At 51.1% G+C, this 15403-nt stretch overlaps 1 protein-coding gene across 1 annotated transcript in view; it reads right to left on the bottom strand.

Annotated features, from left to right (window-relative positions):
• Positions 1–15403, bottom strand: part of NOS1 (nitric oxide synthase 1) — an 81190-nt gene that overhangs the window by 18018 nt on the left and 47769 nt on the right. Inside the window, exons 3-13 of the mRNA XM_068911058.1 lie at positions 13828–13960; positions 8736–8873; positions 8117–8262; positions 7586–7748; positions 6383–6474; positions 5489–5630; positions 4504–4643; positions 3897–4071; positions 2576–2677; positions 1358–1552; positions 95–180 (exon numbers count right to left, since the gene is read on the bottom strand). Coding sequence (XP_068767159.1) covers positions 95–180; positions 1358–1552; positions 2576–2677; positions 3897–4071; positions 4504–4643; positions 5489–5630; positions 6383–6474; positions 7586–7748; positions 8117–8262; positions 8736–8873; positions 13828–13960 — 1512 coding nt within the window. The remainder of the gene's footprint in view (positions 1–94; positions 181–1357; positions 1553–2575; positions 2678–3896; positions 4072–4503; positions 4644–5488; positions 5631–6382; positions 6475–7585; positions 7749–8116; positions 8263–8735; positions 8874–13827; positions 13961–15403) is intronic.

The raw sequence follows: 15403 nt of genomic DNA, 5'->3' as shown, positions 1-15403 counted from the left end.
GGGCAGGCTGCCAAGCAAGACAGCAAGCGGAGCTGCCCAAAACCAGGACGAGCTCATGGCACTCCAGGGCTTTTCAGAGCCCACTGGAACTTACTTTGCTAGCTTCTTAAAGCCAATGGCCCTCTTCTTAGTAGGTGTCCCATTGACCCCTTTCCAGATGTGGGTGTTCCAAGGGTCAGGCTAGGAGAGAGAAGAGCAGCATCAGCTGATGGGCAGTGCTTAGCTCTTTGAGAAATGCTATATCCATGGTGCTCAGCACTGAATTCCCCTAGTCCTGAAAGGGAGAATTAGCTGGCCTCAGACCTTCTTCACAGTTCTCGATCTCTTCTACCAAGAGGTCCCTGATCCTTGGTGCTCATGGGTTTCTTGGGGTATGTGGGCATTTAAGGATACACAGACAATTGCAATATAACAAAATGTTGGTGGCTTGTAGCAGCATCTGATCAAATGCTCCCTCACCTCTAAAATGAGCATTAATAAGCAACGACCAAAAAGAAGATAGGCACTGCCAGAAAAGGGAGGAAATGGAAACACATCCTTTCTCCTCTCCAATCCCTATCTCTTTTTTTTTAGAGGCTCTTTGGGAAGGGTGGTCAGCTGAAGAAAGGAACAAGTGCACAGAAGCTAATGCAGTGCTCTTGCAGGCTGCTGTCTGTAATCAGGGCCAGGAATCATCGGGGTTCCTGGTGGATTGATTATAAAAATGAACAGACTGCTCTCTGTTTTGTAATTGTTCCTTAAGGGCTCTTGATTAAAGGTCACATTGTGTGAAAAACCACCAGAGCAGGGATGTTTGGTTAATGAGGGTGTGTTTGCTTAGGGCCCTTTTTCCCATGGTCTGAAGTGCTAAATACTCCAGCACCATCATGTCAGTCTGCAGCTTGGCTTGTTGAGCAGGAGCCCCCAATCAAATTGTTGGATCCCCAAGCTGGCAGGAGCCATCTACTCAAATCTGCAAGCTGGAGAGAGGAGGGAGGCAGTGACTGCTAGGGCATTTCCCCACTTACCGACCAAAGAGCAAAATCAGGCACTTCCAAAAGGAGGAGCTCCGCTTAGTTCTGCCTGAACCAAAGGTACGCGTTGGGGCCTAAGGTGTCCCATGCTCCCAGGGAGGGGCAGAGAGCCAGCTCCTCGGGAGAAGGGAGTTCTGGTTATTACACCAGAATAGAGGGATCATCAATTAGACATATCCATGGCTTCGCTGACTCGAGGGGCAGTTGTTGAAGTGAAGGGCCTGTCAAGGGACTGGGTGATGTCCCTCTCCTTGCTGCCTCTCCTGGTTCCTCTAGCTCCCACCCTGCTCTTAGTTACACCTTTGGGCATGCAACACTAGAGGAAGGTAGGGTGCAGACAGTACCTGGTATTCAAAGGAGGGTGTGAGACGGTAGTTGAGCATCTCCTGATGGAAAACAGGGGTGATGCTGCCAGACATTGGTGGGACAATCCACACCCAGTCAGCAGGACAGCCTCCTCGGCATCGATACTCATTCTCCATGTGCTTGATAAAGGACTCTGTGGCTGAATGGTGATCCACAATGGTCACCTTGTCACTCTGTTGGAGAAGAAGAGAGCAGAGCCAAGAACTGCCAGTTAATACTCCACAGACAGTGAAAGCCAAATCCAGGCACTTTGGTAGGGAGGACTATGGCCAGGGAGCAGAGCTCTAGATGCAAGTGTACATCAAGCATTAAATGTAGCAGACACAAATGCCATGAACGACCACTGGCCAGAAGCTGAGGGATGCTCATGGACCAAGAGTCCTCCTCTTGGTCCATGAGCAGGGCCTTGGTCCATGAGAAGGGCCTTGTGGGAAGGCACAGAAGGCAGCCCTTATATATCCTCTTTCTCTCTTTTTTTTTTTAATGTTTAGAATTATTTGACCAAAAATGCCTCACTCCCATGTTCCTACAGGACTGTACCTTTAAAAATGAGCACAGAGTGGCTGCCTCAATCTTTCCAAAGACCAGTCATTGAGCAATGCCTTTTTCCACAGCTGAGAAGCAGCCCTTGTCCTTCCTGAGTAGACAAGCCATGGGATGGGTGTTTCTCTTGTTATTTGTCATGGGCTGAGTAAGGACCAAGATGGCACAAACAGGCTGGAGCATGCCACTGCTCAGCCCCCTCGTTCAGGTCTTGCAGAACTCAAGGATCCAGCTCTGGAAAGGACTCCCACCCTCTGAAGTTGGGTTACCAAGGACTAGTTTTGCTACTCAACCTTTAAGTGCAAGTGTGGGGAGAGCCTGGGCCATATTCTTGATGTCATCACTGCCAATTCTTGTCTCAGACAGTACAGAAGGGCTGGATCCTGCCCCCTCGGGGCACTCCCTCTGGACTGGCAGAGCTCAGACTGTGGTAGTGCTGTCTTTGCAACATCCAGGGCACAGCGATTATTAAATTTCACTGCAGGCTCCTGGAACAGCCTGAAATTAGGAAGGCATGGCACAATTTTAGCTGAGTGTATCAGTAGCTGCCATTGTCCTTGGGCAGATGTCTCCACACTTCTCCCATCCAGTCTCAAGTCTTTCATCCCTCAAGCCTCACCCGAACACCACAGTGAGTCCTGCAACTCAGGTACCTGGAAGCTGTACAGGACAGCAATGTTGATCTCCACCAAGGCCTGGTCCTTCCACAGCGAGGAAGTTTTCCTCATATCCAAATTCATTTTCTTGGCCACTTGCTGTAACAAAACATGGTTGAAGGACTGAAGGTCTCTGCTTGAGAGAGTGAGAAACCCAAAGGAATGAGCCATGTTCACTCAAGGCACACAGAGGACAGGGCAGCACCCTTGCAACACGTGGCAGATAGTTTTGCCTTCCTCTGAGATGTGGTCCTGCTTCTTCCTCTCCATAACTGGAGCAAGGCAAGTATGGCCTCCTCCCTCTCCCCTCCTTCCCACAGGCTGCTGAGAAGGGACATAGAAAGCAGCTGCTCTTTGTTGGGTCCCTAGTATAGCAGGAGAGGATGGTGATGCAAGCTGGGAGCAATAGGCCTTTGCCATCACACCCCATGCCAGACCTCTGCAGCTCCCAAACTCCATTACTTCTCAGCCCTTTTCTTCCACGTAGATTCTTTTCCCAAATGCTGTTATACACATGTGCATGTGCACACGAACACACACATGCACACACACACACACACACACACACACACACACACACTCGTTCTGAGCCCTCTGGTTTCCAAGTGAGCTCTCAAGAGAGTTGAGAAGGATGCACCCCCTCAGAGAAACACAGCATGCCCCTTGAAAGGCAGAGCGGAGAAGGAACTGAGATTCATCTTGCGTTTCGTACTGCTGTTGTGAGATTTGGATTTTTTTCCCCCACCTCCTCCTTCTCCATCTACAGTGCCAGCATCTCACCACAGCTTGGCCTCGTCTCTGACTCACACAGTACCCAGTGCGGGGAGTCCCCGAGCCACAGAAGAGCATCTGGCAGTTCCTCTCAGATGGGCCAGCTGGAGGGTCCCCGTGGACAGACACATCTCTGAGGAGTCACTGAGTGTCTCAGCACCCGCTCACCCCCACCATGTCCCTCAGCACTTGATCCCTAGCAAGCACACAGATGTCACAGGCCCCCAACTCACCAGGTGCCTGCTGACCCATATGATGCTTTCAGATGTCTAGGGGATGCTTAAGAGACATCAGCTTTGTTGTGTTTAGTACCAGCTGGCCTTATAGGACACAGCAAAACTTGCCAGCCCTGTAGCTTCTCTGGCTGTATGCCTCCAGCAGAACACAACTGCTTTGCAGTGGCTACCTGTAAGGGGGCCTTGCATGTCCTGCACTCTCCCACCCAAGGTCACACTGTCCCAGGGTCCTGTTCTGCTCCCCAGTAACTACACACACACCCAACATACTGCAAGGAACGCCTGACCTGCCACGAGGAGGGGGGAATTACCTCCAGTATGTTGTAGCGAGAGTTGTCACAATAATCACGGACCCCAATCTCTGTGCCCATGTACCAGCCGCTGAAGGGACAGGCAGAAAACTCCAAGCCACCAATCTCGAGGAGCATGTTGGAAACTGCAGGCAAACCGTACCACTTCAGGCCCAGGTCCTTAAACCATTCAAACCTGCCAGGACACAAGAGGATTAGGCAAGTAGCCAAACCTCCTCTGTGAGATGCAGGCAGGGGAATGGAGGAGGCTACTTCGCCATGAGCCACCAGGCTCAAGAACACGTGAACAGAATGGTCTGCGGAGGCAATACCTCCATTAGGGGCTGTTTATGAGGAGAAGGTGACACATCAGGAGTGTTACAGAGCAACATAAGTCCTAATAGACTTCAAGAAAAGGGAAACCAGCCCTGAGACAGGAATCCAAGTTGCTTTCTACCCCTGACTCGGCCAGCTTTCCATGCAGAAGGAAGGGAAGATCTGGAAAAGGGAGTACTAAAGCACCCAAGCCATGACAAGGAAAGGCCGTGCACAGGAGTTGGTTTCTTGTGAAGCCAGAGGAGCTGAGTCCTGCTGATCCCCTTGAGTTTTGGGGCCTTCTCTGACTTACTTGGGATGCCGGATGGGCACTTCCAGCACGAGCTCGGGGGGGATTTCAAAGAGCTCTGGATCATTGCCATTGGCTTGGAGGAGCAGAGGCAGGATATCGAAGCGCCCATATGGTGCCTTCCACCCTTGCTGAATGCAGATCTAAGGCAAAAACAAACCTAGGGTTAAAAGTCCCAGTAGATCATCTGCCCTCTGGTCTCTGTGAGCAGGGAGTCATACTGCACTAGGTGGCCTCTCCTAACAGCATCTCCACTCAGCCCTTACGGTTGAGGAACATTCTCTGTCCAAAGGAGCTACGACACAGCTAACCCACGGCCAGGGTAAGTGGTGCCCAGAGGAAACTGCAGGGAAAGTGAGCCTAGAACAAAATCCCCAGAAAGGATCATGGCTCTGAAAAAGCTGCTTACCATATCTGTGCCTGTATAGATGGAGAAGAGAGGTGAATGGGTGAGAAAAGTGGAAAAGGGCAGCAGCACAAGGCACACCTCTCATTTCTGGTTTCCACTGCCCTAGGTCAGTGGTGGGCACACATGTCCACCAGCAACAGTTCCCTTAGCACTACTAAGCTTCCCCTTCTCCGCAAAAGGAAAATAAGGCTAAGAGTCTTCTACTACAGCTATGGCCAACTCCTGCATGTGTGGGAACAGCTTTTATTCCTCTGGGGAAATAGTTAAGTCTCACTTATCTGGCACTACAGCATGGCACCCAGCATCAGTCTGCATCCTCCTCACCCCAAGTGCAAAGCATCCCGTCCAGTCTGCCTGCCTGGTCAGCCAGCATTTGGGAGGGGTGGATAAATCTGCCATGCCAGGAGCAATATCCCCTCAGCTGCTGGCTGGCCACCCCTGTGTTAGATGGACTAGAAGGAAGCAAAATCCTGCGTAGATGCTCCATCTTATTTGGGCTCCTGGGATGGTCAGAGCTGCTGCATTTCCCCACTGGCCACACGCCCACGATGCCCAGGAAGGATGGCTTCAGCCATATACCTCCGTCAGCTCTGCATTTGCTGGGTCTCCCAGAATAGTCCCGTCGGGCTGTTTGTAACCAGCGTAGCGGATGAGCTGGGCGTTCCAGATCCGGAAGTCATGCTTGCTGTCTGTCCGCTGTGGGAATATAGTGATAGCAGATCTGGAAGGAAGAGGTAGCACTGGTGAATGCCATGGAAATCACAAGAGCGTAGGATAGGGTTCATTAGAGAAATGGAGAAATGTTGTGAGGGAAACGTGCAGCCCTTGCCTGCCCAGCACCCCGTTCCTCAGACCCTCTGCCTGTGACCTGGACAAGCCCCAACATCCAAAGCGGGGTGTTCTCATATCCTGTGAGAACAGGGAGACACACCTGGACATCTGGATAGAGAGGATTTGTTCCTGTCCGGCCACTGCCCTTAGGTGGGGAGTGTTTTAAGGGTAACACTTTTGGGCAGGACGCAAAATATTGAAGAGGAGGGTCATTTATTACGTTTCCTTCACTGGAAGAAATCTCAGCCAGGTATACCCCAGCTCTGGAATTTGGGGAATTTCCAGCAATTCAGCTCCAGGGAGAAGCTGGCTGCTAACAGGGTGTTTCAGAGAGATCTGGAGAGAAGTCCGTTCTCTGCATTTGACGGGGGAGGAAGGGCCAAATATAGGAAGGGCCAAACAATTGGAAAATCTGCTTTTCTTGGTCCCATGGAGAGCAAGAACAGAGATAGGCTTGCATGAGCAGGACACCCTCGCCCTGGCAGCAGAGCCCTCTAATGCTCCCCAAGACAGGTGCCAGCTACAAGCTTCCTGTTGTGCGGCAACAAATGAAGGAGACAAAAGTCAGCAGGGACCAGAGCTGGGTTAACACACATCCACAGGCCCTCAGATTTAAACTCTGATCACTCCCAGATGGCTCACCTGAGATTCCCTTTGTTGGTGGCATATTTGATGTGGTTGCAGATATAATTGAACATCCCATGGGCTGTGGTGCAGTCTCGGGCATCAAACACCTGAAACAGTGGAAGCAAGAGAAGTTATGCTACAAGGTTCATGCTCCAGTGCAGAAGGCCAAGCCAAGCAGAAGAAACACAGCACAGTAGAAAGCCCAAGGGGCCACTGTGATGCATTAGTTATCTAGAGCTACACCATTATGTGTTTCGTGCCATTTTAACACGGGGACATCTAATACGGCTGCCTCTTCTGCTCTGGAGAGGTGATTCATCTCCTGATTAAGCAAGAATGGCCCCAGTCCAGTGCTCTCAACCCACTGCTGTTCCTGACTCATCCACCAGTAGTTTTGGTTTCTGTTGTTTGTCTCTCATAGATCAAGACTCAAGTGTGAAATAGGAGAGGTGTAAGTCAGGTCTGAGAGACGCAGAGAGGGTGGGAAATTCAGGAAGGAGGGCCAGCTGCAGGCTTGAAGACAATTTCTTGCAGAAGTCGCTCTCCCCCAAAGTTCAAATTAGCCAAAAGAAGCAGGAGAACAGAAGAGCTGAAGGCTGAACTGGGAGTGAAGGAGGCCCAGCCTTCTGGTCCCAGAGGTGCCAATACCCTGCACAATGCAGCCACAGGAATTGCTCAACAACAGTTGAGCTATGCTCTGGATTATGAAGTGACACGTCATCTCCATACCAAGAGAATGCAAATTCCACTACAGATCACTAATTCAGATCCTACCTGTGTGCTCCCAGCTCAGTCAAAAGGGCACTGAGCCAAGTCTTCTCCTGCCATAACCTCTCTGACTGTACCAAAGATGGGTGTGTCCTGCTGCCTTTCTCCAGGCAGAGCTGCAGTTTTGGAAGCAGCATGTGGGATATTGGAGCGGTATCTATTTTGGAAAATGTTCTTTAGAGCACCAGCTTCCATTTGGCCAGGTTTCAGACACAGACACCTCTGCTGCACCTTCCCCCATAGATGCTTTTGCAGTTCCAGCTCCCTTCCCAGCCTCTGCATCTCCAAAGCCTTTGGGGAGAGCTTGGCCGCTCTGTGTTTTCATCACCCACAGCTGTACCCATGCTGTGCTTCCCCGTGTATTTGAAGAGCAAGAATGGCCTTACCAAAGCTCCAGTGAATCCTTTGGCAGGCAACCCGCCAGCCCACTCCAGATGAGCCGGTGCTCACCTGTAGCTTGGACCACTGAATCCTGCCCACACAGCGGGCAGCATTTCTCCAGGCATGCTTTGCTCCATAGATGAGCTCTGTGTCCCGCAACTGGTAGGTGTCTGTGGCTTCAATCTCCTTTGTCACTTCCTCCAGCCTTTCCATGTGAGCCTTGGAGCCAGATCTGCATGCAGGGGGAAAGGAGAAGACAACAGTCACCAGCCAGGATGGAGGGCAGAGACTCCTGCTTTCTTTCTTGCACACATACGTGCATACACACACACACACACACACACACACACACACACGTGCATGCACATACATGTGTGTTTTCAGCTAACAGCATACCAAGTGCAAGTGGGAGAGCTCAGTAGTTTGCACTGAGGCATACGACAAATGTTATGAACAAAAAACTCCACTACAGAAACAGCTGCACTTGGAACACACCAGTCTCACCCTGCCTTGACTTGCAAGAGTGAAAGATCAGATTGTATGTTATATCTTAGCATGAGTGATAGCCAGGGCCTGTGACCTTCTCCAGCCAATACTTACCTCTTTATAGAGGAATAGTACTGGTCAATGAAGTCCTTAGCCAAAAGGAGCACCTCCTCTTTCGTTCTGATATCTTCTGACTTGCGGACATGCTGGCTGGGAGTCATGACTGAGCCCATGCAGATCTGCTCAGTGCACGCAGTAGCCTGATGAGACAAAAAATGATGAGTGGGTCCTGATTTTCTGAAGCACTATCAGTTACGTGCACAGGGCTGGGGGAAGCTGGTGATTAGCTGCACTGAAGCTGGTGATATTCTGACAGACAGGGACATTTCCAGCTTATCTGTTTTCACATCTATCAGTAATGTCGTGTAAGACAGTTCAACATGCATAGTCATCTCTTACCCCACCTGATACAGACAACTGCAGCTCACTAAGATTCCTACCTCAGCCTGGCACGAAGTCTTATGCTTTTCCTTATTCCTCCCAGATGGACTTTCCTCTCACCCAGCTTAGCGTACCAGCTTCCATAGGTTTGCCATTCAGATACTACAGGAGCCAAGAAAATTGGCCTGAATTCGTCTAGATGAGTATTTCCAGGCAAACCCATCTTGGAAATACTGCAGTCCACTCAATCATGCTCAGACAACTTTTGGCCAGTGATTTCAACTCTACTCACCATTGCTGTCTTGAGATGCAGGGTATCGTGAAGTACAGAACCTGTCTCCCAGTTCTTGATTTTGACAAACCGTGGGCATTTGGAAGGACTTCCATTCACTGTGTTCTTAGTCGGGGACTGCCGCCCTGGTGGTGGTGGCTGGACAACAGTGAAGACCAGGCACAAGGTTAATATTTGTCAGAGAGATACAGGAAAAACACAGGCCATAGCAACAATGGGCATCTTGGATAAGCAGATTTCTCCTGTGGATGCTTATGCTTAAATCCTAATGATAATACGGTGAGACAAGACGCATGATCTTAAAGTGCTGGCCAATATTTGGCAGCGTTTGAGATCCTGTAATGGAGCAATCGACTCTCAGTGCGATTGGAAAGTTAACTCTGTTTACTGGACAGCCAAACCTGGAGGAAAGAAGAGTTACAGAAGCAGAGGCAGAAATTATACTGTGCTCAAGTTTCCCAGTGGAAGACTTTCCTCTCTAAAATATATATTAGATATATCTTCTGACGGAGCATCACCTGCTCAGGTTTTACATGTGCCAAGGCCTCCCTCACTGATATGAACACTCTGAGACGGAGCTGATCATTCCTCCAAGCACACCAAACGCATGTCTCTGATATCAGCGCTGGAAGAACGTAGGAGTAAGGATGGATAAAGTATGCGAGCAGAAAGGCTATTGAATTATGCATAGTTGGATTACTTCAGTCACAGCTCTGAATCTCCAGGCCTCCCTGATATCTACGTCAGGGCACGCTCGTCTAGCGCATCGTGAGTTATATCTCAACATAAGAATCACGCTCGGCCAGCAGAGAGCTTATAACGAGAGGACCTGACTGCGTGTTCTGCTTCCAAGTGCTTGTATTTGCACACATTTTCAAATATAATATTTAGCATTTGCACTGTAACCCTTGCTTGCTCTAAGCACCTGAGACACTTAAAGAGAGGTCAGTATCTACCAGTGTATTCTGTGATAGTGAGCTTCACGCTGGCCAGCGGGGAAGCAGAGACGTATCTTCAAGATCTTACAGTAGGCTGTGCTTCAATCACAAGGCATCTTGCTAAAACATACATGGCCTGAGAGCGTGCTATGAATCCAGCCGTAGGAATGTCGCATCCTTGAAGCAAGCAAACCCCTGTGCGTGTGCTAGTAGATGCTGGTGGCCTCACATCTGCCTTCAAATGTTCTACTTTACGGCCTTCTCCGAGCCACTCCTTTTCCTTTTTGTCTTTTCACTGAAGACACTTGTGAAGTTTGCATTGTTCTTGAAAGAGGGCCGCGGTGAAGAGGCATGCTGACTTGCTGGGATGCCTGCAGGGCTGGAACAGCTGAGGTGACACCACCTACAAGCAGCAGAGTCACCAGGCCTGGCAGCTACGGCACAGAGCAGCCATGGGGAAAGCGGCGCCTGGGAGAACGTGGGAAAGTGCTCTGTATGTGTGTATGCCTTCTCTGTGAGGCGTATCTGAAGCCGGCTCTGTCAGGGAGGTTATATGAGATCCTTTCGTGTTTTAGGCAGCTGTGATATTAGTGACTCAAGAGTGGGACAAACAGAGAGACTACTGTAGCAGCCAAGCGCGCATGCATTATGCAAACATCTTTTACAACAGAGCAGGTTGGCACTTATCGTCGGCGTGCAGCTTGCAAGCTGTCTGTGGGTCTTACAAACGGAGAGGAGAAATGCACCCAGCCCTGAGTGCTTCTTGGGTCCCAAAAGGCAGGGAGTATTCCGCTTTTTGCAGACCCAAGGGGGCTTTATAGCTCCATAGCCTTCCTCTTCTTCCCAAATAGGCTTCAGGAGGCCCTGCAACTATGGGGGGAACCAGACTTGGAGCATTACCCCAGGTCATAGATGTATTAGCCTGCTGACATTTCCTTCCAGACTGCATTAGCTCTGCTAGTTGAAAACGTATTTTCCCCCATTATAAAGCTGTAAATCATCCTTACAAGCCAGGAGCTGAGCTAACTCCCTTCCCCTGCTAACATGCGCCCGCACGCCCCCGTGGTTACTGCACTGTTCCTAACAAATCAATCTGTACGAGCTGAAATATGGCTCATGCTGGACCCAGTCTGGTGAAGTCACAACATTTTTCTGTCAGAAAAGTTTAAGGTCAGGTGAACTGGTTTTCTGGGAAAAAGGCAAAACACACCGCATGATTTTGCAAAAAAAGATCGAGAAGAGGGACCCATACCCAGCTGGTCTTTCACACGCTATTGCAAGCGCCCATGAGCATTCCCCACCTGGACAAGTGAATCCACCAAATGCCGCTTTAAGAACAACATGTATAAAAAGCTCATGTCTGGCTTGGCTCACCAACATTGCTGCATTAAATGCTGATTAACTGCCGTTTGCAATAAGCTCAGTGAAACTATTCATGGTAGCAAACGCTCTGCCTTCTCCATAGTACTGTTAACCCAAGCACAGCTCGTCTTCACGTGCCCTCCATATAACCCTGACCAGTGCGAGTCCCGGGAAAACCACTATCTCTGGGAAGCAAGTGCCCCGGGGTTGGTTTTGGAGGCATCCTGCAGCTCAGTCCAGCTGAGAAACACGGGCAGGGACGTGGGTGTTCAGTGGAGATGTCATGTCGAGGTCACTGTCGCCCTGACCACATCCAACCCTTGGGAGCTTCTGCAGAGGAAGCAGGGAGGCTGGCTGCCGCTCTGGAGACTGCAGGGAGTACGTGAAAAACCCAAACTGCTTCCAGCAGAGGAGGCATAATGATTTGGGGATAAGAAGGATAAAAAGAAAGCCCGCACATCTAGTGAAAAAAAAAACAAAAATGAGTTTAATAGCAGCTTAAGACTGGGGATTTAACATGGAGAGAAATTAAGCTCTGAACACAGAAGGTTATAAAGTGCTTATAGTAACAGACACATACATGCAAGGAGCTTAGCAAAGAAAGCAGAAAGTCAGTCTCTTTTCACAGCCAGGGGAAAGGGGCCGAAGTGTCACCTGTCCTTGGGTGAGATGGACTTGTGATACCTGCCACTGCGCATTAGGAAGGACATGGGGCTGCCCAGGGATGTCTCTGCAGTGGCTGAGCGAAGGGCTCTGCAGCTCTTGGATGCACCCATTTGCATATGGCAACATATGACGATACCCATGGTATGATCGTCCACGCTGCCGCAAGAGCTGGCGAGGGGAAGACAGAAATCGCTCTGAACTGAGCACTCAACACAGGTTGGCTAGAAGTGGGCAGCAGATCTGACACAGTCAGGATTATCTCAGCCTCCCTGCACAGTGGGGTCTCACGTGCCCGATGCATGTCAGATACCTCGTGCACACTTTAAAAGTGCACATGAACGTCGTCCTGCTCAGGACTTGCAGGCAGACCGGTGGTGCTTCCAGCACAGTGGGAAAAGGGGGCCTGGGAAGAGTTAACCCACCACAACCAAGCTGTCAAGTGAAACACCACGCACTGCCAAGCCCCTTTCACCTCTGTGGGTATGAAGGGATCTTGTCATGTCTCTGAAGATGCAGGATGTGGCTCTCAGAGAGCAGGCTGAGGAAGGTGAAGGTCCTCTCTGCGGTGCAGAGCAGGCAACGCAGGGCATTAATGAACTTCATGCTGAGGAGTCAGGTTTCCAGGACAGTGCGAGGTGACCCCTGCCATAAGCTTCGCCACAGGGCGCTGGCAAGTGTGCTCCTCTCCCTGCCTTACTCACAGGCTCATTATATGCAATAATGGCGGGTCCCATCACCTCCCTGCTTCTGGGTTTGCATCTCATCTTAGTCTGGAAACTCTTTGGAAAAAGGAAAATATCTGTTGAAAGAGCAGAGGGGCCCGGACCAGGAATAGCTGCTGGACACTACTGGGGCATCGATGCCAGGCAAAATATATCGGTGTTAACTACACTGTGTGTGGCCCCTGCGAGCACAGCAAACCCGGCCTGCAGGCAGCACGTTAATGAAGGTTAACACTGTAGCTCTTTGAGACCCAGGAAGAAGCAGTGGCCAGGCCCGTGCAGCGCTGCCCTTTCTGCTGAGGAAGCTCCTGAGTTGAGGCAACTCTGATTTTCTTGGAAGTCTTTCTGTGACCATTAATCTGCTTTCCTCCCCTCCCTTCGAAAATATTCCTTACTAGGTCACCCTGAGAAATCCACTAGGGAGAGGGCAGGCAAGGAGACCAAATGTCCCAGGACCGGTACCCCATGGTCCTGCCCCCGCTGCCAGTTAGTCTCACCTGGGAGACGCGTTTGGCCAAATGGGCTTGGCCGCGCTGAGGTACGTCATGTTTTCCCCGAGATGATCCTTCTGGCCTGGCAGAGGCCGCCTTGCGTCTCTGGCTTTGCTACAGACGTGGAGTTAATCCACTTTTGGCAGGAAAGCCTGAGAATTTATGCTTGCGGAGCGCGCGGAGATGAAAAGGCACCGTACAACATATTAGCTGAAGTGCTGTATTGAATTACCTTCATACAAATCAAAACGAGCTTAACAACATGACTCGGCTTTCCGCCACGGAAAGCGATGGCGATCCCGAGGGAAGGTTTCCGAGAATGAGCGTGCTGCCCCTGCTCTCCCCACCATGCTCCTGACCCTGCCTCAGCCCCTTCGCCTAGAATATTATTCTCCAGAGACATACACCCTGGCCGAGCCTCAGCCTTGCTGCTCCCTCCTGGTACAGCCAAGGGGAATTTGGTTTGTGGCCCAAAGGGGCTCTACGCCCTCCAGCCACACTGGGGCAGCCCCGACGGAGAGGGTGCTGGGGGACAAGAGCGAGGTGCCATGGCCTTTGTATCAGCACGCTCAAGGGCAGACTAGAGCGTGGATCCCGTGCCCTGAAACCGCAGCTCTGCTGAGCAGTGATTTAAGGAACTTCAGGCCACCGCGACATCTTTATTGGCTGATGACTGCGAGCAGCTCTGGCCATGGCTGGGCTGGGAGCCTTGCAGCACTCGCACACAGCTTTACTACTCTCTGATGGGCATCATCCTGCCCAGTGCTGAGCTCCCTCCTTCCCCTTGAAATCAGGAGCCCCCACGGCAGCAAGGGAAGCCCTTGCACGTTGCCTGTGCTGGGAGACCCACCAGGACGGTTCTCCCACCGCCAAGCCTCCTCCCACCCATAGCAGCGCAAGTGACAGGTCTTACCTGCTCTGTTTCGGAGTAGGGGTTGTTGAGGACCACGGGCATGTTGCTCTTTCCCCACAGGTCACCAAAGACGCGGTCGTTCTCCATACGAGCAGGTAAGGGTTTCTGGGGCTTCTTTTCCCCTTCCCTGAAACTGAAGGGTTAAAAACCATGCGGGTGAGTGGGTTGCAGAGGGAGGTTCGGTGGGCGCCCAGGCCAGCGGCTTGGCAGGTGTGGGGCAGGCTCCGCAGAGCCTCCCCAGCGGGCTGCACTGTGAGTGAGCGATCGCTCCAGGTCTTGCTCGCGCCACTTCACGCAAGAGGGAAAACTTCAGCTTTGCACCGAGGGAGGGGGAGAAAACGCTCTGCATTGGCCAAGGCAATGAATCACCTTCTAGGAGGGCAACCAAAACACAATAGACATTTTCTCAGACAAACGAGTGCAGAGCCTTAAAAACAACAGGAAACCGGTGCCCTGTGTTGGCTGTGAGACTGAAGCCGTGTCCTGCTCTGAGCCTGGCACCCATCGCCCGTGCCGACTCTTAGCACCCCACCACCTGTGCCAGTGGGGTTATGGACCAGACCCTCTTTCTCCCAAAAAAGCAAGCCAAAGCAATCCCCATGCCTGCGAAAGCAAGCACAGAGCCAGAGGGAAGGAGAGGCGCACGCATGCCTATCTGCAAAGCCTCGTGGCAAAACCAGCCAGGTTTGCAGAGAGCCAGCTTGTGTTTATGAGCGGAGGAGAGGAAAAAACCCAAGAAAAAAAGGTGGCTCCCGGGAGAGAGAGACAGCTCGTTCTCCTCTTCATGACCTTTACAGATGCTGCAAATGCTTCTGAAGGCAAGAGATTTTACCCAGGTGAATCTGTTTGAGCAAACAGACTGCTTGCTTGCACAAAGCTCGGTACGTTTGTAAGGCTGGGGGAACAAGGACGCCTCCAACATTGGCTCTACTGGCCTGCACTCAGTTTACTAAGAGTGAAATCACTCACAGTGCCTAAATGCACAAAGGCCACCCCTCAGGCAGACCCACACGGTCAGCACTGAAGCGATGGTGCTGAGTTTCCTGACGCTGGCCCGATTCGGGCAGGAGCTTCCCAGCTAGATGGGTTACGCTGCGTGGGGCCACAGGCTGTGACTGGCACAGCCCTGCCGCTCGCAGCAGCGCTGCCTTTGCCCTTGCTCAACAGTCCAGCAAGCTAATGTGCTCTGGCAATTATTTTGCTCCTGCTGTCAGTTCTTAAAAGTCTTCCAGATGCCCACTAAAGCCAGTAATGAGCCTTTCCATTAACAACGGCAGGCTTTGGGCACTGACCAAAGGAGGACTCTTACACTCAAGACGTATTTCACATCAACAGGATGCTCTTGAAACGGTCTCTGGGAGTCACATGCATACACACACATTCAGGTTCACCACCCACCCTGCCTCCAGCCTGTATCTTTAGGTATAGCTTTAGCAAAATATTTCTTTTAAAGGCAATCTCCCTTTGTTCTAACTTTTCAGTAATTTTTCTGTGTTTACAGACCAGTATTCACCTGCCAAAATATTACAGTAGGCTCCTGGATATCTTCCAAACGTTGCCTGCCTCAGGGTGAAAG

Source organism: Struthio camelus, chromosome 17 (genome assembly GCF_040807025.1).
Source record: "Struthio camelus isolate bStrCam1 chromosome 17, bStrCam1.hap1, whole genome shotgun sequence".
NCBI lineage: Eukaryota > Metazoa > Chordata > Aves > Struthioniformes > Struthionidae > Struthio > Struthio camelus.
The sequence above is the reverse complement of the archived record's forward strand: the minus strand, read 5'-3'. Positions and strand labels throughout refer to the sequence as shown.